Source organism: Lutzomyia longipalpis, chromosome 2 (genome assembly GCF_024334085.1).
Source record: "Lutzomyia longipalpis isolate SR_M1_2022 chromosome 2, ASM2433408v1".
Taxonomy (NCBI): domain Eukaryota; kingdom Metazoa; phylum Arthropoda; class Insecta; order Diptera; family Psychodidae; genus Lutzomyia; species Lutzomyia longipalpis.
The window spans coordinates 29,971,767-29,996,399 of NC_074708.1; the positions used below are offsets into that span (position 1 = coordinate 29,971,767).

General features: G+C 36.9%; 1 protein-coding gene across 4 annotated transcripts in view; it reads left to right on the top strand.

Annotated features, from left to right (window-relative positions):
* Positions 1 to 24,633, top strand: part of LOC129790039 (low-density lipoprotein receptor-related protein 2) — a 46,814-nt gene that overhangs the window by 14,738 nt on the left and 7,443 nt on the right. For all 4 annotated transcript variants that reach the window (XM_055827213.1, XM_055827214.1, XM_055827215.1 and 1 more), the window contains exons 3-7: positions 13,592 to 13,717; positions 14,334 to 14,465; positions 15,249 to 15,530; positions 15,624 to 15,878; positions 16,585 to 24,519. In XM_055827213.1, the coding sequence (XP_055683188.1) occupies positions 13,592 to 13,717; positions 14,334 to 14,465; positions 15,249 to 15,530; positions 15,624 to 15,878; positions 16,585 to 24,519 (8,730 nt within the window). The remainder of the gene's footprint in view (positions 1 to 13,591; positions 13,718 to 14,333; positions 14,466 to 15,248; positions 15,531 to 15,623; positions 15,879 to 16,584; positions 24,520 to 24,633) is intronic.

Below are 24,633 nucleotides of genomic sequence, written 5' to 3' on the forward strand. Positions count from 1 at the left end.
ATGGATTATTGCATTAAAATCTAATCAAATTACCAATCTTTCCTTATTTTTCTCTTTTTCTCACATCACCCCAAATGCGCTGTTGGGATTTTTTCTTCAATGTAATTTGCTTGGTTTTATATGAGTTTCACGAAATTAAATCAGCAACAATTATTTTCAGCATTTTCCAATTTTAGGTTTCAAAAATTAAATTTCACTGGCAATTTAATGTTTGACAAAAACGGAAATCATCCAAAAAACCTCTCTGGAAGGAGAGAAGAGAAAAATTATATTGTATTTTGAATTTGTGATGTAGACCAAGAACAAAGGAATATTAGAGTTTTTCTAAAAGTTTTGTGTCTCTCCTAGTTTGTTTCAGTTTTTTTTTATAGTTATTGTTTAAAAAAAAATAGTTGCAAACAACTGTAAGAGACACAACACAGACGAGGTTTTCTTTCTTTTTTCCTTTTAATTAAAATGTGACCCACTTGACAATGTCACGATTTTATTTTATTTTCTCATACTCATCTCCCTCTCCTGTGGCATTCTTCTTGGGTTTATACTGAATGAGATTACGAAAAAGGAGATGAGAAAGAACAAATACATGTTATATCTTTTCTTTATCAGCGTTTTACGATCTGCAAGTGTTTCCAAATTGCAAATATTGCAATAAAAATTTACATATTATTGGGGTTGCTTGGCGAGAACTCGCACAGTACAATTACTTTCAATTAAGCTTATTTGTCTGGCAAGTGCCGGGATGTTATTGCTCTCCCCTAATGGGGTTTTTCTTTTCTATATACCTGTCCGCAAATGGATTTTGCTTTAGGTACACCTCATAGCAAATTAACCGATACTTTCCAAAAAAAAAAAATCTCCAACTTCCGTTGTGTGACTATGAAGGGAAAATGACTTGGAGAATGATAATTTGCTGAAAGAAAGGCAAAGAGAGTGAAAATCATTAGCTCAAATGAGAGACAAAATGGTTTAGAGAGAAGTTTTTCTTCCGTCATCATTTTCACTTTTGTACAAATTCACTTCTCTCATTTTTTTATAACATTTTCATTCTTTTAAAATGAATATCAATAAAATTGACAGCATATAAGAAGGAAATTGAATTTTTGTGTGGCGAAATGGAAAAAGTTTTCAAGTGGTTTCCCGCACAACTCTGCATAATCATTTTCCAATGTGACTCTTTTGTCTATATATATTTCACTGTTGTCTACTTTTATATTTTGCAAAAACATCCAAAATGCCATAAATAATAATTTGTATTAAATTGCGACACAGTGTAGCGTGTCGTCCTCTCAATATGTGCCATATTGGATGATTTTTCACAATAATAATGATAACGGAAAGTCATCACGTTTCACATTAGACTGATTTCCATTGTGATGGGGGAGAGTGAGATATCTGTGAGCAAGCGGAAAGAGTAGGATGGATTGTCAGATGATAATATGTACAAAAAATATAATAATACATTGTAAGTAATCAGTCAGCTAATATATAGGTAAATCACTTCCGATTTTATGTCAGTGGATCATTATCATTCAACGTTTTGAGGTTTCTCATTTTGAATTCTAAAGCATTTATATAAAATTTGGTTTTATGAATGCTAGTTCAATATTATTTTCGACACGCTTGTGGTGCATTAGTTTTTTTTAAAGATTCTTATTTTTCTTTTACAGAATAGCTTTTTTTTAAAATTCTTGAAAAATACCTACATACAATTTCTTATTTGCGGTTATAAAAATTCCAAGAGCGAGAAAAAAATTATTCCACGAAGTAACATGCAAAACATTGTCAACATTAGTTGATAGGAATTTAAAATGAGTTTAAGCATTTTTTTCTCACTCTTTTACATCACTTCAAAGTTCAAGTTTAACACATAAAAAGCCCACTGATTTCATGAAGCGTGAAAACCCCTTGAAGTGACTTTCATGTGCTTCAATATATGTATATCAATTTGTAGTGAAATATTGCAAGCTCAATTGATGGAGAGGAGGGTACGCCCGGTCACCAGGCGTCTCCATTTGATTTAATATTTTACATTACATGAACTCAATTGTGCACGGTGCATCATGATTTACGACCACATAGAGAGGGATTTTGGGGGGCAAGATCGATTGTGATAAAATAAAATCCCATGGGATTAAAGAGAAAAAAAATGTTAAAACATTTTCAATTTCCAGTCATTTTGATGTCGTCAGCTGTGCAAGAATTCGATTTTTGTGCTTGCACTCTCGGCAGCAAATCGCGTGTACTTGCAATAAAATGCAAATGATTTTGAAAATGCCGAATGCACTTCTGTCTCACACAGCACAATTGTGTTGAGATTTATTCTTCACGTACATTTTGCTCAATGGGTGGGTGGAATGATTAAATAAATTACCTATTTTGGTCAATGATTGCCAATTCAGATTTGCTCTTTTTTTTTTCAAAAGACGAAATCCCAGTGGAAAACTACATACACTAGATACATATTTATATGTATTAGTTATATAGTTTATCTATTTTTCGTTAATTTAGCTAATATTTTACTCCATACAGAGGGTGGCTTGGGATGAAAATAGATTTGATGAAAATTGGAGAAGGATAGTGGAGCGGAATTAAAATGATTGATAGTTGGGGAACAATGAAATATCCCACCCAAATTTCTCATGTTTCCTTTTATCAGTTTGCCGCTGAAAATTAAATTTTGATGTACATAAATATAGAGAATTTATGCTTGTCTATGGCTTTCGTCAAATGAACATTTCATGCCATTCCATCGTTATTGCGGGAGACTAAGGAAAGAGGCCCTTTGGAGAGGGTGCGGAAACACGTTAAATTAATTTAGTGAGGGTGGAAATGCGTTGTACAGAAGGAGGAAAGTTGTAATAATAAAGTCATATACCACCCTATCGATATTTTCTCTCTTGCTTTTTGGAGTACCTACCTATATACTTCTTGTGGAAAACAGCGTGAAAATTAATTACAATCGGAAATTGTTCATTCGAAATCGCTTTTAAGGAATTTTCTTATTGACAACGTATCGCGTATCATAATGTATATAAATATTTATTTAGTATACACGTTATGTACCTACATATTCAGTTTTTCTTCGTTTTACCACGCAATTAGTAGGTATTAGATACATTTTTTTTCGTTTTCAACACAGCTCATGGGGAACATGAAGCATTCCAGTGAGATGGAAAAATTTCACTAAATTGCTTCTTATTTTCTTATGTTACGTACATGTACGTACATATCAATAATTCACATATTCGAGTAAATTGTACAAATGAAACATAATTTTTTCATAACTGCACTCAACTTCAACACACACGGGGTTTGGTAGAGCTTTTTAAACACAAATGGTGTATCCATTTAGAGCAATTACAATAGATGTGATTCACCAGTAGCATAGTAAATATTGCAACTTTACTTATTCTATTGAGACAACACTTTCTTTCTTAAATAACAATCTTTCTTATCTTTCTATTTATTTAAATATTCATGTAGGTACATAGAACGTTATATAGATAGTATAAAAAGCATATTATACAATAAATTTTCTGATATTGTCCTTGGTTTCGTATTTTACTTTGAAGTTCCTTCAATAGGTATCAATCAAAGCTTTTCAACTATTAAAGTTCCTCTTTGGTTATTTGTATGTAATAAAAACCCTGGGTGTAAAATGTGTGTGTGTTTGTGATCAATTAGTGTAAATGATAGATAAAAAAAGCGTGCAATTTAATAGCTCTTGGCTTAAATTTTCACTCTCAAATGGACAGCAATTGAGTGATTTTTTGCTCTCATTTTCTCTCCTTCTTTCACTGACTCGAGTGCAATTTTCTTTATCATATAACATCTATCTCCTTTCCCTTCATACACTGCCTACACTCAAAGAAATCCCTTTCTCGAGAAAAAAAAACAAATCAGTGAAATCTATGTAGGTATTTCCTGTTGTAAAAAAAATACATCTCAAGAAATAACTCTTGGAATTACTTTTACATTCTCGAGAGTCTGAAAAGTCATGAAAGAAACGATATGAGTCAAGCAATCTTCTGAATGGAACCTCGATGGAACCAATGAAATATCTCTATTTAAATGGAAATCAGCTATTGTATTGCCCAAATATTTCAAGTGGGTTTTAGTCTTCTTCGTCATTGTTTTTCTTTTTCTTCAATATAAATTAAATTTACCTTCCCAAAAGTTTTTTCTTTGCTAAGCTTTTTATTGCTGAAAAATATGTGTATTTTTTGTGTTCTTAATTTAGTAATGAAGACGAACTTATTGTGAATGTACCACGATTTCTGTAGGCAGGAAATTACAATCAATTTTTCATTACATGAATTCTAATTCTTTATTTGTTTGAAGATGAATTTGAGAAATAATTTATAAAATTTTCACTTTTGGTACAGGATAATTTATTATTGTGTACATTTACTAAATTTAGTTAAGCATAATCTATGCTGTAAATTACATAATATAGCTAGTAACTATTTATAAGAAATTATCTTTAAAAATGCTTTAATAATATCGTTTGATTGCAGAATTTTTATAAAGCGACTTCTCGTCAAAATCTACAGGGAAAAATTTCCACACCTCATTTATTAATTTAATATTATTTGGTTCAAAAACGATCATTCATTCATGTGCAACTTCTAAATATAAGTAACCTAAAGTTTGTAAACTGAAAGTTTAAAACAAGAATTCTAAATTCTACCTACACACCTATCACGTGTTTTCTTAGCTTTCAATATAAATTTTAAATATTAATTTTATATCAGTTATGTATAGCAAAGTTTATACACAATTTTCTTTGCTTATGTTCCCGAAAGTCTTTCTACTCTGACTTTCTTCTTCTTTTGCTTTTCATTTTCTGCAAGAGAATTTTATCAAGCATCACAAATTTCTTGTAGTGTGTATTGTGCCTCTTCGTGAATAAAATTTGGTTCGATAGTACTTTCTTCTGTTCTTATGGTATATTAACTATATTCCATTGTTTTACCATCCTCCTTTCTTATATATGTACATATATATATTTTTAATTCACTGCCAAGAGACGGTGTGGATTGTATGCAGAAATTGCAATTCATTAGAATGAGACAGTATGGAAAGGGTTTTTGCCGGCTTAGAGTGAAAAAGAGAATGAAAGAAATATACAAGAGATGTGTATGAAAATGGAAAAGAGGCCGTGGGAATCGTAACTTTCTATGATCATCTCTCTTGTCCTCTTCATCATCATCATCATCGAGCGCACACGCTCTTTTTTAACACCCAAGACCAACCATAAGATGCCAAAGATCATATACACGATGCGCTTCTTCGCAAACTCTATCTGTGAGTTTTTTTGTGCCCTTCTATGGTTGGGGTTTCACTTACAAATGCCACCTCTTGACTTTTATTGTCTCATACAATGGTGTGTGTGGACAAATCTATCAACAAATTTTACACTGCTATATGACTCTCCTCCTGGGGTGAAGTGTAGCGGAATAAAGTTGAGTGGAGTAAGAAATTAAGTGTGAAAAGGCAAAAAAGTTGAGATAGAAAATTATGTGTCCAAGATGTTTAAGAATATTAATTGCCTTGGGAAGTGTGAATTTCGTCTCATTCACCCTGCACTGTACCACACCATGGTGAAAAACTTTTATGGTGTTCCTCTCAAACTAAAATCACGTTTGGGACATTAATATTTAAGTTTAATTTTATTTGCAACACAACACGATAATTTCTCGCTTGTGTCTTGTTCACTTGGGTACTTTTGTGCATAGTCTCTACTAAATGATATTGTGGTGCTTCTGGGGCATTTGAAACTTTAACGCTTTTGCTTGTAAATGGGAATGGGAGAAAATTAAGGTGGACAGAAAGTGTTTGGGCAAAAAGATGGTATTTATATCTGAAAATTAAGCTATGGTAATGACTTAAAAATCCCCCAACTTGCATTACACAGAGATTAATTAACTCACTAATGGCCTTTTTGAGAACAAAGGATATGGAGGAAAATTTTAATTTGAAATTAATGAAAATGTCCGCGTGCTTTGCTTAATGGTGAAAATCTCATAAATATTTCAACGTGATAGCCTTATGGAAGTGATAGGCAAAGAAAATATAACAAAAGCAAGCTTTTCACCATGATATGCTCTACATTAGCATAAAAGTTATCAATGCAGAAATATAGGTACATTGCCAAAGGACAGATTAAATTAAGAATTGACATTATAATCTAAAAAATTTAATAGGGTTCTGAAATTAAGAAAAAAATGGTTAAAAGCAATATATTGTTAATCATATCCTAAAATAATTTATCCCTAATAATTCTTTCTTCTACTAAAATAGATATGCTTTTATTAAATTTACCTATTTAACTATTTACCATAGTTCTTCTAGAGGTAAACCTATAACTGATTTAAATAATTAGTCTATAATAGAGGAGAAGCAATATCTATTCCTTTTCGTTTACACCATAGAAAACTTTTGTGATTTCAACACGTGACTCGCGAAAAAGACAGAACGAAGATTTCATGCTGTAATAATCATTCGTAACATGTTTCTGTCATTTCTTTTCCATTTTATTGGAGTTTGAGACTCTTTATCGTTATTCTTCTTTTCAGACTTCCACGTGAAAAGCCCACTCAATTATTGTGTCTCTTTCACTTACTGTGACAAAATTGACGACGAAGAAATTGATGATAGCAATAGACGCATCCGTGCTTCTCACAAAAAAGGGGGAAAACTTTTCAATTTTATTGAGTAAAGTTGGAATGGGGAAAGTGATTAAATTGTCACACACCTTATTTAGGATAGAAAAATAAGACACGTTTCAAGTCATGCGTAATTTATGCTGTAATCTTATAAAAGATATATATGTATGTACCTATGTCTGTATTATGTAGGTATGTGTAAGATATATAACTTTCTTAATATTGTGAATCAGATCCCAATAAGATTTACTCAATTCCTTTAATCAAGAGTTTTTTTATACATATTTTTCAATAAATTTAAAATTTCAGACGTGAAATTATAAATATGTTGATTAAGAACAAACGCTAGAGAGCTTCAATTTGGTTGAATTGAAATGCTTTTCTTGGCTAAGCAAATCTTCAACAAAACTTATCATTCTATTAAGTTCATATTATTAAATTACATCGACATTTGACTATGCCTAATTTGCAGCACACACTGAGCAATAAATATACTATTTTTATCTTCACTAATAAATACCAATTCAATGCAAATTACCTATTACTACTTTTTTTTCAATAGATTTAGCACTAACTTAAAGGTAATCTATGTTTTTTTTAATAATTCAATTTTTGCAACACGCAACACTTTAATGAGGTCTCTGATGGATATTGTTGAAATTTTTTTTTAAAATTGTTTACAATTTTCACTTTCCATTATGTATTAGTTTGATGGTATCCTAGTTTTCATCGTATAAAGCTAAGAATATTTGTTTTTATAAAATTCTTTTTATTTTAAAGACTATAACCACACGTATGGGTGCTATTGTTGTCTACATGAGATAAAAAAATATTTTTCATATGAAGATTAAGAACTCTTTCTATCTTGAGAAAATAAAAGTCATACTCTTAAAGCTTAACCATACTTCAGCGTCAAAAGACGCTGTTCGTTGTTTTTTCTCACTTGCTCCTTGTCAAATTGTATCGCGCTGTCACTGTCACACAAGAAAGGCGGTTATATAACATAGAAACCGCGTTTCTTGTTTGACAGTGACAGCGCAATACAATTTGACAAAGAGCAAGTGAGAAAAAACAACGAACAACGTCTTTTGACGCTGTTGCTTGGTTAGGCCTTTAAGCTGTACCCAAGCAACAGCGTCAAAAGACGTTGTTCGTTGTTTTTTCTCACTTGCGCCTTGTCAAATTGTATTGCGCTGTCACTGTCAAACAAGAAACGCGGTTTCTATGTTATATAACCGCCTTTCTTGTTTGACAGTGACAGCGCAATACATTTTGACAAAGAGCAAGTGAGAAAAAACAACGAACAACGTCTTTTGACGCTGTCGTATGGCCAGGTCTTTACAGTACTTACATAAAAAAAACGATACAATTCTAAAATGATTTAAGGTTGATTATTTGCCAACTTAAGTGAGTCTTTCACTTCATTCTCGTTGATTTTCTGCACAATTTGTGAGATAATTATATTTATATGCAAAGAGAGGGTTTTGAGACAATAACTTAATCCATGTCTCTCACGCGAAGTAGAATACTAAATGAGATAAAATTCAATATGACTTTCAGTGTGAATTTTTCTCAAAGTCTTCTCCTTTCTTGACATTTTACTAAACCAACAAGAGCGAAGATTAAGAAATTGTTTGCAATTCTTTGCGATGCGTCTCTATGATATGAAAAAGGTATAAATTGAGAATAAAGTGAAACACTGCAGACAAGAATTTTCATAATATACATATGTTCCTACATACATAATGCATGGATAGTAAGTACAGTGCAAATTGTTGTAGTTTTCGACATTCTAATAATGACTCTCATACGTATGTATATATAGAGGTGATCTTGTGAGGTATTTAAGGCAAGGCAGCAATGTTTGTACATTCAACAATTTTCTTACAATGGGCAACAGTCACGTCACAGAGAAACAGTTAAGTCTTGGCACGGCTTAATGAAGAATAAATGAATGAGGTGGCGGTTTTGCCATGGAGGGAATTACATATCACCAAGAAATGATCGTCTGTATATAATCGTGTAGGGGAAAATTCCATATTTTCCCCACCATACAATGTATTTAATAGTACAGAGAGACAACTTGTATCATCCTAAATATGCAAATTGTATTAAAATTATGATCATGTGCCGATATCATGTGATCCCGCATTGATCTTATGTGATCTCGTACCGGAAAAATTCCTCCACTCTTGCTTCTTTTTACCCATGAATGAAGCACGTTGACTATACCTTTGACTCAATTCAACTATAGTGCTTTTTTATGTACATATATAGACACCTTTTTTTCTCTGATTGTATAGTGAAATAAATCTCTCTTTTTCTCCTGCATTTGACTTTCACACTCTCATAGTGCGCCTGTGTTGTGCGTCAAAGAATGAGGTGAGAGACCGACAAGCTATACGATCGCTGTATGTATGGTGATCATGTTCCAATCGACAGCTCCAAGAGTTCATTGCCTCTTTTCTCACAGTGTTTTATTTTTTTATTCAATTTAATTCATTTACAACTCTCGGTCGCTGAGGTAATTGTTGACTTTCATAAAAATTTTTCGTCATCTTTCACTCAACTGGTTTGTTTATATGACTGTTTGGTACTTTCCTTGTCGTAACTTTAGTATTCACCGCATATTAAGACACATTATTCCACACATTTTCCACGTGCAATAGTGTTAAGGGTGCTAAATGAAAATATGCTATAAAAAGTAGTATTATTTAGAATGACTATATATAGGTTTTGCAAACTTAACACCTAAACAGGGTGAATAATCTTTTACAATTAGCATTGCTTTGCAAAATAGCATTTATTTATTGGTCTAATACCGGTATCAATAAAATTGACGTTAAACAATTTAAAAAAAAATGAAATATATTAGAAAATTCATAATTTAGGGTAAGGTCATAACAGACGACAAAATAATATAATTTTAATTATTTTATTCTGTCGATCATTAAAATGGATTTAGATAATCTAATTAAAATTGAACTATCCATTGTTCTGTGTAGTTCTAGTTCAAAGTTATTGTACATAAAATATACATTAAATGCGTTAAAAACTCAAAAGTCGACATTGCATAGGTGTAATGAATAAAAATTACGCCGATTTTTGTAAACATTTTGTCCAACTTTTGCAAAATTTCTGTCTTCCACTCTCTTCTTCATTCGCTCTCTCGGGAAGAATAAAATCTGGGGTATAGCACAAAGAGGTTCACAAACATCATATTGAACCATGACAATTAACATTGAGCATGTAATTTTGTTCACCAATTTTCTCAATTAATTTGCAAATGTGACACGTGCTACAAACATCAAGTTTCTCTTTAACAACTTTTGTACGTATAGCTACTTTTTCCCTACAATGTGGCTCTTTCACACAAAAATGGTGTAGAAGAAGGGTTTTTTTTTATCCATCAGATAGGGCGGTGAATGAAAGTGTGTAATTTTCACGTGAGGACACTCTTATTGAAATTCTTAAGAGTTATAATACTGCGCTTATAGTGATATTGAAAATTCCTTTATACCTTTTCATGGGCCATTCTTTTCTTTGCATCTCTTGTTGCTCGAACAGAAGGAGTACTGGGCATGACATTGTTGAAAAATGCGAAAGAAAAATTGAGGAAAAATTTAATACGAAAATTTCATATAATTTTTGTACGCCACTAAATTTATTCCACCTCGATGAGCGTCTCCGTTTTCATTCCTATAGGTTCCAGGTGGAAAAATTTCTATACCTATCCTCTCTGTGTGCCGTGTATGCTATTGGTAGGTATGTATGTATATATTGTTGGATATGGAATAAGAGACGATAGAACTTTATTCAGGGGAGAGTAGTCAATGAAGACTGTTAGGTAATGGCTTTGAGGCTGGAAATTCCACTTGTAGAAGTAAAAGGGACTAATCGATTGAATTTGGAGATTATTGGCACACAGTGGACATGAAGGGAGAACTTTTTCATCTGAAATGAAGAAAATCGATTTTGCTAATGAGGGTGTAACTTGATATCTACTTTTGCTCGAAAATTCACATCAAAGCTATACGGTTGAAGGTGAATTATAATGAATATGGGGGAGTATCCTTACTCATCCAACATCAGTGTGGGTCACAATTAAAATATATTCATTGAGTACCCTGGATGGGAGGTGTTGAACAGATGTAAATCTCTCTCCATCAAATGTATCTCATGTACATTATGTACATACATTTCATACGAAAATATGTATACATATCTATAAGTTAGGGTAAAAGTTTCTTCTCTAAACACAAATACCCACAAATTTGTGGAGATAAAACAAGGGGAAAAATTTTAAAATGAAAAATTAAGGAACTTCATTAAAAGTTTCCCATTTTCAATTTACATAAAACACTCTCATCTATTCCGCATCTTTTTCTCTGGAACAATTTCACCTTTTTTCTGCTACTCATGCAGCCAAAAGAAGGACATGCGATACCCGAGAAAACCAGAGAAAAATGACATGAAACATTATGGGAAATGCGTGAGACAAGAAGGAATTTGGGATGTGTTTAGTGTGAAGAAAAAAAAAGAAAGAAAGCGAAAAGCCATTCGCAATATTGCTCTTACTTGTGGGTGTCGGCTCTTAGCTCAGAGTGTAGATTTATTATGCGTTTCGTTTTTTTTTAAATTTATTTTCAAATCAATAGAGGAAAAAAATTAATTAAAATTTATTGAAAATCGAAAAGCTAAATTTTACATATAATGCAATTAAATTTTCTTAACCAAGAAACCCCTTTAAAATTGAAAAGGAAAAAGATGAAGCTTTTTGTATGGTGAAATTTGATACTTTAGAGAGCATCTCTAATCCCATGGAATTATAATTACAGAGCTCTCGTATTTCCACAAATATGAGCTATATTAAAAGAACGATAACATGATAGAGGAAAATTTTCCTCATACCTTTCCTGTCCTATCCATATTAAAATAAACAGACACCACGGAGAAGAACAAAAAAGAGAGAGAAGAGAACGAGTAACAGATGAATGTGTGAAAATGAAAAAAAATTGTATTCGGTAAATATACAACACAGGACGACAAAAATCTGTGGAATTTGCAGAATTTAATTTAACTCTCTGTGGTTGAGGAAGCATGTTTGAGAAATTTCAATGTTTTTAGAAAGTCATTCATCCCTTGCGAATATACTATTACTCCCCATGAGTATGTCTTATCGAGCCAAAGTTTTTGTGCTATCAAGAAAGGAAGTATTTTGCACTCTAATGCACATTTTTCACGAATTAAGAATGCATGAAGGGAAGATTTCACACATAAATTGATTTAAAGAAGGTTCTAATAACATTTTAGGAGACTTGAATAAATGTATGAAAGTACAAAAAAAAAACATTTTTAGGAATATTATAAATGTAAAATTATATCCATTGAGAAACTCTAAAAACATCTGGCTACAGAGGAGTTCGCTAATTGAAGCCCCTCTGCATTCTCAATCCATTTTTAACGACTATTCATACAAAAAATTCCAAATAGAATTTTGATGGTGGTTTATAACAACTTATCACATGGGTTTGGATGTTCATGGTGCGCTGTTCGATGCCATTGGAGTTTTCATTTTAATGGAAATATAATGGGATTCAATTTTTTATGCCATAAATTTCGCGGAAATTAACAAAACTTATCTCTTGATTTCCAATACATAGCCTAATGTAGAAATTTTCTTCGCATTTTATAGCAAATTAGAAAAAAAAAAGATAAACACTTGATTCTAATATATCCTTTTTCATCCATAAAACTTTCTTAATGTTTTTCGAAATACCTTTTAACATTATGTACTGGTAAAGCTTTCCTACATGTAGAGAAACCTTTTGAGAAATCTTTTAAAGCTTTTTAAGCATACAAGCAAAGAGTTGTTATATCAACGAAATGATAAAAAGTCAAAACGTATTTTAAGGTTTTTACACAAATAGCAGAAAAATCACCAGTGCTTTTTCCACAATTTTCTCGGAAACCCCTAAAGATTTGGATTTGGAATACATATACCTACTATACATTACATACATATGTTATTTCCTTTTTCCCCATTTTATTCCACTCATTCATCTTTTTATCTTTTTCCAAATTGGAAATTCTGAATAAATGACTTCTCTCATGAATTCACATTACATAGATTTATTTCGTTCAAAACATGAATTTTCCCATTCAGAATGGAATCTTGTACAAGATATTCAAGACTAATTTGAATCTTTCAACGATTATAATATAAATTGTAACTTATATGCGAAATTAGCTAATGCTCAGTCTTTAATTTATTTTATGAAGAGGCGAAAGTTGTTATAGTTTTTCAAGGAAATTAAGCTGACAAGATAAACAAAATCCACCTTGGACATCTTGGAAAGTTCTCTTGTGTTTGATACTTAAGGGTAGTTTCCTTATACACATATGTACATATGTATGTCTTTATTTATGATTTATCCTCAAATGTCTAAAATATTATGAATTTACTTACCTAACTATTTGATCTTTGTTAATGAATAAATGTTTAAGGATACATCTGGGCTTACATCTTCTCTAAATATGTATATAAGTTATGGGTACACATTAGAAGAAAGTATTCAAAGTTGTATTTACCTTTTCCCATTATTCATAATATTTCAGCAAAGAGAGAATTATTAATAGATTCTTATGGACAGAAATACTTTTAGTGCGCCTCAAAGTAATTTCCAAGTATGACTTTTCCATCCTTGAAGGTGAAGTTTAATTAATCCGCTGCGTATAGAAGATGAAAAGTAAATGTTGTGTGCCAAAGTGGTCAGTCAGTGGTGGCTAAATCAATATATGAGAGGGACTTTATTTTATTTTCCCTCCATCACCTGTGCTATGTGTTTCGATTGAAAATGTGTTAAATCATTCGGAGAATTGTGTTATATTTATTGTTCTCTTTTGTTTCTCTTTATTTTCAGGTGTGCCAGAAGTGCCATGTCCAACAGGAATGTTTCGATGTTCCGAGGGCAAATGTATACCATCGCTGTGGGTGTGTAACTATCAAAAAGACTGTGAAAAGGGGGAGGATGAATTTCAATCGTGTCGTAAGTCTCTTTTATCTTATATACCCTCATCCCCCACTAAATTTGTTTCCCTCTATTTGCCAAAAATAGCACTGACAATAAGACAAAAAAAATGTGTCAAACGGTCAAACGAGTGGAAATACTCTGACTCCCTCGCAGATATTTCCTCCTTTCATGATACAAAACTACTGGTGGGATAGAGTGGGTGGGATTTTGGGTGGAAAATTTATGTTTCATACACGACAAGGTCCATTCGCAATGGTTTGATAAATTGCTTTAGGATTTTGCAAAATTCATGATGGCGATTTGAACTGATTCTAGAGGATAAAGATAATATTTTTTTCTTTAGGAAGTTTAACCTTTCGACAGGACTCTTTTTGAGAACATGATTTTTGGGACGTTCTATGCAGTTTGGGTGAATGTAAGAAAAAATCGTGATTTGAAGTCAATTCGTCTTATATTTTTCAAAACTATTTATTGAAAGCCCTTGTTCAGTCTTGTTCTAAAAATTAAATTATTTCTCCTAATAAAAATCATTTTTTAATATAAGAAAGAATAAAATATTATATGGGAATGATTGTGAATGAATCTTTATTTTTCTCTTCCTTCCTCACTTTTTATTTTCTTTCCTTCCCAGCCCCACCTGAATGTGAGCCGCAGCAGTTTAGCTGTAATCAGTATGTCTTCAACAAGACCTACTGCATCCCGCCACATTACAAATGCGACATGACCATTGACTGTGTGGATGGATCTGATGAATCAGATTGTCGTAAGTGTCTCCCTCGATTTTTCCTTCTCTCTCTCTTACACCCTGCGGAATTGTATTATGTTGCTCAATTTTAAAAACCTAATTTTAATTATTAAATTAAAAAGAAGAGGATGTTTTTGAGATGAATTTTAAAAGAAAAACTAAAGTGAAAAGCTAAATGAGTTTTCGAAAAAGTTTCGCATGAGATACTTAATGAAAAACTCTGAAAAGTTTTAAATATAATCTTTAAACAACAAAGTTTAATTCTTCTTTAACAATGCATTCTTTTCTCAAATAACATTTATTATTTTACATTGCAAGATAATTCCTTGAACTCGTTAGAATTTTTTCTTCTTGGAAAGTTCTCTTGATTATTTTCATTTTCTTTTAATGGTTGTACTTGGCAAACTATTAGTTGTGTTTTTTTTACGATGGTATATACAATTAATTTTCTTGGAGAGTAACAAAGAAGTTGAATCATAGTCAAAGCTACATATTGGTTCGATAATGAAAGATTCTCAAATATGTAGACAATTACAGAAGAAATTTATAATAAAACCCATCTCTCTGGGTACAAGAAGAAAACAGAGCATTTACCTCGTTGACTTTTGCCATTGACCTCATGGTAATTTATTTTTACATACATATACATATGTATTTATGAAGAAAAGGCATAAAGTGGGTGTATATAGGAGAGAGAAAGAGAGAAATAAGAATTTTGTCAAAATTGAAGTATAATGAATTAAATTGAACTTCCTGCAATCTCGCACTGTGCGTTTGCTGGAAAATCCTACAAAAAAATAGCATATCGGAAGTGTCTGCAGGACGATATTCACTGTGGGCCAGCGCCAGAGGGTCAACAGGCTACAGTGAGTGGGAGCCATGTGACGGATTTGTGTGTGCCAAAGGAGAAGAAGTGCGACGGATACTTGGACTGCCGGAGTGGGCGGGACGAGGAAGGGTGTCCGGGGGTGTCGTGTCGATTGGACCAATTCCGATGTGCCAATGGGCAGCGGTGTCTCGATCTTCAATTAAAATGTGATCACAAAAATGACTGTGGAGATAATTCCGATGAACAAGGATGCAGTAAGTATTGTTCAAATACATAATACGTGTCCCGCAGTATCCACGGATAAACCACTGGGATTGCCAAATTCATTGTGGCTTTTTTTCATGCAGGCTTTCCCCCATGCCATAGCGGGCAGTTCCGGTGCACAAATGAGGTGTGCATCCCAAGCAAATTCCACTGTGATGGCTACAATGATTGTTTCGACAAGAGTGATGAGACGAATTGCACAGTGATTGCGTGTCCAGATAACAAATTCCTATGCCCACAGGGTGGACCAGGTGGCACACCCAAATGCATCCCAAAGTCACAGCTGTGCGATGGCAAGAGAAATTGCGAGGATGGGGCGGATGAGGAAACAGCATGCTGTAAGTAGAAGATATTGCATTCTTTCCCCCCATTTAGCTCTCACTCTTATGTGCTTTCCAAGTCATTGTGCACACAGCTTCCAATCAATCTTAAATTAATTGCTGTAAATAATTTGCTCAGGAGTTCATAACTGTCTGATTTAATTGGCATTATTTTTTTAAATTGCTCTATGAATAATTATTTTATTTTTAAAAATTTATGCAATATCCAGCCCCATAATGATGTGTTATTGCTGATGAAATTAATTTATTGTCCATATCACCTTTCGTTTGGCTATTAATTCGGAAAAAAATCAATTATTGCTGTTTGTTTCTACAAATTGAATTTAATTGAGTTTTCCGTGTAGAAATTGATTTAAATGCACAAAAATAATCAATTAAATAAATAGTGAAGATTTAAAAGTCTGACTTCACATGCGGAAAATAAAGATGTTAAAGACTTTATTTGTGAGACAACTTTTGATATTATTACTTTTGGGAATAAAGGATTCTTCAGACTTCGGTCTTGATTCATAAAGAAAAAGAACAATTCAGCCATAAAAACAAACGAATAAAGTGAAAGAAATTTATTTTAAGGAGAATATAAAAATTTAAATTTAATTGGATTATTAAAAATTAAAGTTCGCACACTTCTTTTATGACCCTACGTCATTTCTATATTTTATCTATCTTTTTTACGGTAATTATCTGTCTTTTTGTTGTTCAGCAACGGCATCCTGTCCAGCACTTAATTGTGAGCACAAGTGTGGGCCATCGTTAACTGGTGGCACGTGCTACTGTCCACCAGGTCGGGCTCTCGCAGCAGACAATCGCTCATGCACGGATCTCGATGAGTGTGCTGAATGGGGACACTGTGACCAACTATGTGCCAACACAGATGGATCCTATTCCTGCTCCTGCACCGTTGGCTATACACTAACCGAGAGGAGTCGATGCATAGCACCAAATGCCGCCAGTTTAGAGCTAATTTTTGCCCACGATCGTGCTGTGGTGAGAATGTCCTCGCATGGACAAGAGTCAAAGAACGTGGCGAATGCAACTGGAGCGAGTGGGGTGGCATTTCACTACACGCGAAACTTGCTCTTCTGGTCAGACATTAAGACGCGAAAGGTTCAGTCACAGCCACTGAATGACGGGGGTTTTGGTGGGTCAGACTTAACTCTACCAGGCACGTGGGCTCCCGTAGCGCTGGCTGTTGACTGGATTGGGGACAAACTCTACGTAGCGGATTTTGTGGGACAGAAAGTGGATGTCTTTGAACTCGATGGTCGATGGCATGCTGTTGTGTTGGGTTCAAATTTAACCAGTCCCGCTGATTTGGCTCTGGATCCAATGTCAGGATTGATGTTTGTTGCGGATGGTGGACAAGTTCTGCGTGCTCACATGGATGGTACTCATGCACGATCAATTGTCTCCGAGGCAGCATACAAAGCTTCTGGAGTTGCGGTTGATGTCTTCTCAAAGAGAGTCTTTTGGTGTGATTCCCTTTTGGATTACATTGAAACAGTAGACTACGATGGAGGGTACCGCGTGATGATTCTCCGTGGGCAGCAAGTTCCCAGTCCATCGCGGTTGGCACTCTTCGAGAATAGAGTCTTCTGGACGGATGCCACAAAGCAGGGAATCATGTCGGTAGATCGCTATGAGGGCGGTTCCAGCATTCAAGCCATTTACAAATCCAAAGAGATCCGTGAACCGAAAGCCATTGTGACTGTGCATGCCCTCGCCCAGCCCAGAGTTTCCAGCCCTTGTGGGAATAACAATGGAGGATGTGCGCAAATGTGCATTGTAACGGCAGTCAAAGGAGCTCCTACTGGTTTGGGATATCGTTGTGCATGTCACACAGGATGGCAATTGGCGGGTGATTTGAGGAATTGTCATCTCGTTCAGCAATTCCTTATGTACTCGCAGCAGAGATTCATCAAAGGTAAAGTTCTGGATCCAGTGATTGAGGGTTTCAGTGATGCTATCTTGCCCGTGGTCTCGCGGAGGGCTCGATTTGTGGGGTTGGACTTTGATGCAAGAGATGAACACATTTACTACTCAGATGTGCTACAGGATGTCATCTACAGGGTGCACAGAAATGGAACTGGCCGAGAAATTGTGCTAGCTTCACAGAATGAAGGTGTGGAAGGATTGGGAGTTGATTGGGCTTCCAAGAATCTTTACTATATAGACAGTCGCAAAGGAACTCTCAATGTCCTTTCAACTCGAAATATAACCCACCGCCGTACCCTATTGAAGAATCTCAAAAGACCCAGAGCTATTGTAGTGCATCCCAATAAGGGATACATCTACTTTTCGGAATGGGATCGTCCAGCAAATATCACACGTGCCAATGCTGATGGATCGGGACTGTTGGTATTCAAAAATGTGACCCTTGGCTGGCCGAATGGTCTATCGATTGACTTTAAGAAAGATCGAGTTTACTGGTGTGATGCCTTGCTGGATCACGTGCAACACGCCAATCTCGATGGAACGGACATTAAGACAGTGAATTCCAGGCTTATCAGACATCCCTTCTCAATTGTTATCCACGATGAATGGATGTACATCACCGATTGGCGTCTTGATGCCATCGTGCGAATGCACAAACTCACTGGGGAGCAAGAAGAAATTATGGTCAGGGAACCACAAACAAATCGCCTGTATGGTGTTAAAGTTTATAGCCATACAGTTCAGTCAATTGATTCAACACAACCATGCGCCATCAACAATGGAGGATGTGAAAAGCTCTGCTTTGCCGTACCTAAAAATGACTCCACGGGTTTGCAAGTTAAATGTGCCTGCCCGTATGGAGAGAGAATCAACACAGATGACCGAACTTGCATTGCTGATCCAAATGCTGAGCCTCCTGTCCAGGCATGTCCTAATTCGTGGGACTTCACCTGCAACAATCAACGCTGCATTCCCAAATCATGGCTCTGTGACGGCGATGACGATTGTCTGGATAACAGTGACGAAGAACAAAATTGCACAAAACCCACATGTGGTACTAATGAATTTCAATGCAAATCCGGACGGTGTATTCCCCTCAATTTCCGATGCGATCAGGAGAACGATTGTGGCGATCACAGCGATGAAGCAGACTGTGGCAATGTCACGTGTGCAGCTTCACAATTTGCATGTGAAAATGGAAGATGCATCCCAAGCATTTGGAAATGTGATTCTGAAAATGATTGTGGTGATGGCAGCGATGAAGGAGATTTCTGTGCTGAGAAAACTTGTGCCTACTTTCAGTTCACTTGTCCCCGAACAGGGCACTGTATCCCACAGTCATGGGTGTGTGACGGTGACGATGATTGTTTCGACAAGCAAGATGAGAAGGATTGTCCACCGATCACGTGTTTGGCTAATCAATTCAAATGTGCAGATTTGCGGCAATGCGTTGAAGAGTCCTACAAATGTGATGCAATACCGGATTGCAATGATGGAAGCGATGAACTGGGATGCCCATCTGTGGGACCAAATCAATGCAATATGGAGAAACACTTCCAGTGCAGATCCAGTGGAATTTGTATTCCTGCTTCATGGCATTGCGATGGTTCCAAGGATTGCGATGATCACTCTGACGAGGAAGACTGTGGAGCCATTTCTTGCCCCAATAACTTCTACAAGTGCAACAACTCACACTGTGTCTTCAAAGCCTACATTTGCGATGGGAAAGATGACTGTGGCGATGGAAGTGATGAAAGTGCTGAACATGCCTGTGTTGCACCTCCTTTCCGCTGTCCTACTGGCCAGTGGTTGTGTCCAGAAGTAACAGGACGATGTGTTAACATCTCTTCTGTGTGCGATGGTGTTCCGGATTGTCCAAATGGTGCAGATGAGGGGGAAGGTTGTGATCTCGCAGAATGCCAACATCAAGGTGGGCTCTGTTCGAATGGGTGTCAGAAAACTCCTCTGGGAGCAATGTGTATCTGTCCACCGGGAGAAGAACTCGCTCCTGATGGTTTCACATGTCAAGATCTCGACGAATGCATTCCAGCAGGATTGTGCTCCCAGAAATGCACAAACACAAAAGGCAGCTACTTCTGCTCCTGCACAGATGGGTACATTCTTGAACCGAACAAGCACACGTGCAAAGCAGTAAACCACACAGCAGCATTCCTCATAATTTCCAATCGTCATTCAATCCTCGTGGCAGATCTCAAGGAGCAAGGACTCGAGAGGGTGCCAATCATTGTGGAGAATGTTGTGGCCACAGCATCAAATATGCACACTGGAACAATCTTCTGGAGTGACATGAAACTAAAGAAGATCTCAAGGCTAGATCGTGGCATGGAACCCCGAGAAATTATATCAACTGGCTTAGATCTCGTTGAGGGACTCGCATACGATTGGATTGGAAAGAATCTCTATTGGTTGGACAGCAAACTCAATACCATTGAGGTTTCATCGGAGAATGGATCTAACCGACTCGTCCTGGCTCGAGAAAATATCACTCAACCACGAGGAATGTGTTTAGATCCGAGTCCCGGAACTCGATGGATATTCTGGACAGACTGGGGTGAGAATCCAAGAATTGAGCGAATGGGTATGGATGGCACAATGAGGGAAACAATTATTAATACAAAAATTTACTGGCCAAATGGGCTGACGCTTGACATTGCCACCCAGAGGGTTTATTTTGCTGATTCAAAGCTAGATTTCATTGATTTCTGCTACTACAATGGAAGCGGTAGGCAACAAGTCCTAGCGGGGAGTCACTATCTCCTCCATCCGCACTCACTATCACTCTTCGAAGATACGCTTTACTGGACAGATCGGCAACTTAATCGAGTTCTATCAGCGCACAAGTTTAAGGGAAATAATCAAACTGTTGTGAGCCACTTGATCTCACAGCCTCTCTCCATTCACGTCCACCATCCATCACTGCAACCCATTACAGACAATCCTTGTGCAAGAGCTACCTGTGCGCACATGTGCCTTCTAAGTCCGTCATCCTCTACAGGATTCACCTGCAAGTGCAAACCAGGGTATCGCCTGGAGACAGATGGACGGTGTATTGAGGAGGAGAATCCATATCTTATGGTTCTCAAAGGAACACAGATTGTTGATGTTCCAATTAATGGAGGAGACGTCAGGGCAGGTGCCCTTGTTCCCGTTGTTGGTATCGAAAGTGGTACAGGAATTGACTTTGATCGGAAAGGAGAGACCCTCTTCTGGGTGCAAGGACGCGAAGATGACGATGAGAATTGCACAATCTTCACAACACCATATGGCGGTGGGAATAAAACAGAATTCTTGGGAATGGACTCTGGAATTATTGGAGCTCCCTATGTTATTGCCTTTGATTGGTTGGGTAGGAATCTCTATATTGGCAATCGAATGGCCAGCAATTTTGAAGTGGTGAGAGTTGATGGGAAGATCCGACACAGGAGTGTTATTCTCGCCAATGATGGGAACAAGACTTCCGTATCGAAGCCCAAGAGTATTGCCTTGGATCCGACAGATGGGAAACTATTCTGGACAGATGAAGGTGGCTTCGGAGTACCCGCAAAGATTGGTAGAGTGAACATGGATGGGTCAAATCCAATGGTACTCCATGAGGATGTGGACAACCCCGAGTCTATAACAGTAGACATTGAGAGGAAGATTGTGTATTTCAGTACGACGCATCCACCTTCAATCATGGCCATGAGAACCGATGGAACAAATAGGCAAACTATTCTTTCTGAGAAAGACGACATATCCCGACCAAAGTCCCTAGCAGTGCTAGATTCCCGACTGTACTACCTTGATCCTGTTTATGAGAAGATTATGCGAGTAGACTTACCCAATGGTGACAATGCCAAAGTTATTCTAGAAAATGAATCCGATCTCAGGAGTATGACAATCTTCAAGAAGCGCTCAATGCTTCTACATCCTTGTCAATCAAATAATGGCGGATGCGAGCACATCTGTGTACCCTACGAGAGTGGCTCTCGCGTGTGTGCCTGTGGTGTTGGATATCGAAAAGAAAATGAAGTTAGTTGCACCCCGTACAAACAATTTGCGGTTGTTGGGCAACTCGACATTACGAGGGGTTTCAGTCTCAAAGACAGTACGGAAGCAATGGTTCCAATTGCTGGAAGTGGTCATCACATTCTCCATGTGGATGTTGTGTACCGAGATTCTTGGATCTATTGGGCAGAGTACAATCGTGGGCATTGGAATGGAATATTCAGAGTTCGTCCCAATGGTACAGAGTTGCAGCACGTCATTAAGGATGGAATCGGTAGCAATGGTATTCGAGGATTGACAATTGATTGGGTAGCAGGCAATTTGTACTTCACAAATGTCTTCCCGCATGAGAACTACGTGGAAGTTTGTTGGCTTGACGGTACAAATCGTAGGGTTTTGGTTAAAACTACAACCGACGCTCCACGAGAGTTGGCTGTGAATCCCATTAAGAGACTCCTGTATTGGATTGACTACGGTCAGTATCCACGTATTGGGAAGTCCTACCTCGATGGAAGCAACTGGACACCCGTTGTAACGTCGGGAATATCCAATCCTCGTGATCTTACGGTTGATATGCTTACTCATGATGTTTACTGGGTAGATTCCAAGCTTGATATGATTCAGAAGGTATCCTACAGCGGAGGAAATCGTCAGGTTATTCGAAGGAATTTACCCAACCCCATGGGAATTGCCGTACATCTTAGTGATGTCTACTGGGTTGATCGAAACCTGATGACTGTATTCAGAGCTTCCAAACTACCAGGAAATACCTCATTGCCCGAGAAAGTACGAACAAATCTACAGAAACTACGTGATATTGTAATTTACGACGTAACCAATCAACCTCCAGATGATAGTAATCCTTGCTTGAGACTTGGCAATGGTGGTTGTGATCAACTTTGCTTCAGCTTCCCTCCAGAGAACTTTGGAAGCAATCCAGGTGGCCGATTAAACTTCCGTTGTGAATGTGCAACCGGGAAATTGAGTGCAGATGGTAGAAAATGCGATCTTGTTAAGGAGTTCGTTGTATTCTCTACTCGAACGGAAATTCGGGGTATTAATTTGGATCCTAGATCAACAGGTGTTCCCTTCAAGACTTTGGGTAATCTCACCAATGTTGTAGGACTTGATTTTGACTATGCCGACAATAAACTCTTCTTCACACAAATTCGACCATGGTCAAAGATTGCTTCAACTGTTGCGGACAATCCAACAGCAACGGAAGTTAAAACTATCCTAATGAAGGGAATAAATCCCGAAGGAATAGCCTACGATTGGACACAAAAGAAAATCTACTGGACTGATAGTTTGAACAATTCAATCTACGCCATGAATGTTGATGGATCGTCACTAGTGATGATTTCACGGGTAGAACGACCTCGAGCAATTGTCCTTGATCCCTGCAACGGTACTCTCTACTACACAGATTGGGGAAGATTTGGGACATCGGGAAAGATCTTTAGAACAACCATGGCGGGATCACTGAAGAAAGCAATTGTCGACAAGGAACTATCACAACCAAGTGGTTTGGCAATTGACTACGACGATCGCATGCTGTACTGGACTGATGCTGTACGTGAAAAGATTGAGCGATCGCAACTCGATGGAAAGGGTCGAGAAGTCTTGGTGGCAGCCACAATATATCCATTTGCAATAACAGTTCATCGGAATTACATCTACTGGACGGATCTTCAGCTGCGAGGTGTCTATCGTGCTGAGAAGCATACTGGGGCAAATATGTTTGAGATGGTTAAACGTCTCGAGGATTCCCCGAGAGACATTCACATCTACAGTGAATCCCGACAAGAATGTCAGGCAAATCCTTGTCTCCAAAATAACGGTGGGTGTGCCCAGAGTTGCCATCCGGGACCAAATGGTACAGCTGAGTGTAAATGTGACGATAATTCCAAGTTGGTGAATGAGGGCAGAATGTGCGTACCTAAGAATCATACCTGCGATCCTAGTAAATTCTACTGTCGCAACGGGAAGTGTATTTCGAGGATGTGGGCATGCGATGGAGATGACGATTGCGGGGATAATAGTGATGAAGATACTAACTACTGTGCCTTCCATTCGTGTTCACCTAATGAGTTCCGCTGCAACAATGGACGTTGTATTTTCAAATCGTGGAAATGCGATCATGAGAACGATTGCAAGGATAACAGCGATGAAGAGGGTTGCACATATCCACCCTGTGTCGATGGTGAGTTTACCTGCCTCAATGGGCGATGCATCCCACAGTCACAGGTGTGCAATGGCATTAATGACTGCAAGGACAATGGTACATCAGATGAAACTCACGAACGCTGTCCCAAGAACACAACTTGTCCGCCAAATCATCTCAAATGCGAGAAGACCAACATCTGCGTGGAACCCTATTGGCTGTGTGATGGTGACAATGACTGCGGAGACAATAGTGATGAAGATGCACTTCATTGTGCCCAGAGAACATGCCCACAGAATAGTTTTAGGTGTCCCAATCATCGATGCATTCCAGCAACGTGGTATTGCGATGGGGATGATGATTGCGGGGATGGAGCTGACGAACCACCGGAGTACTGCAAATCCGAAGGAAGAACCTGCTTTGGGGATCTCTTCACATGTGACAATGGCAACTGTATTCCCAGGATTTACATTTGCGACGGTGACAATGATTGCCTGGACAACAGTGATGAGGATAATCGACATCAATGCAGTAAGTAATGTTTTCCCTTTTATTAAACAGACTGTGTGCTAAAGGGGTTGCCTTTCTGATCACATTCATCCTTAATAAATACCTACATGCATAAGGATGATACAAGGCTAATGG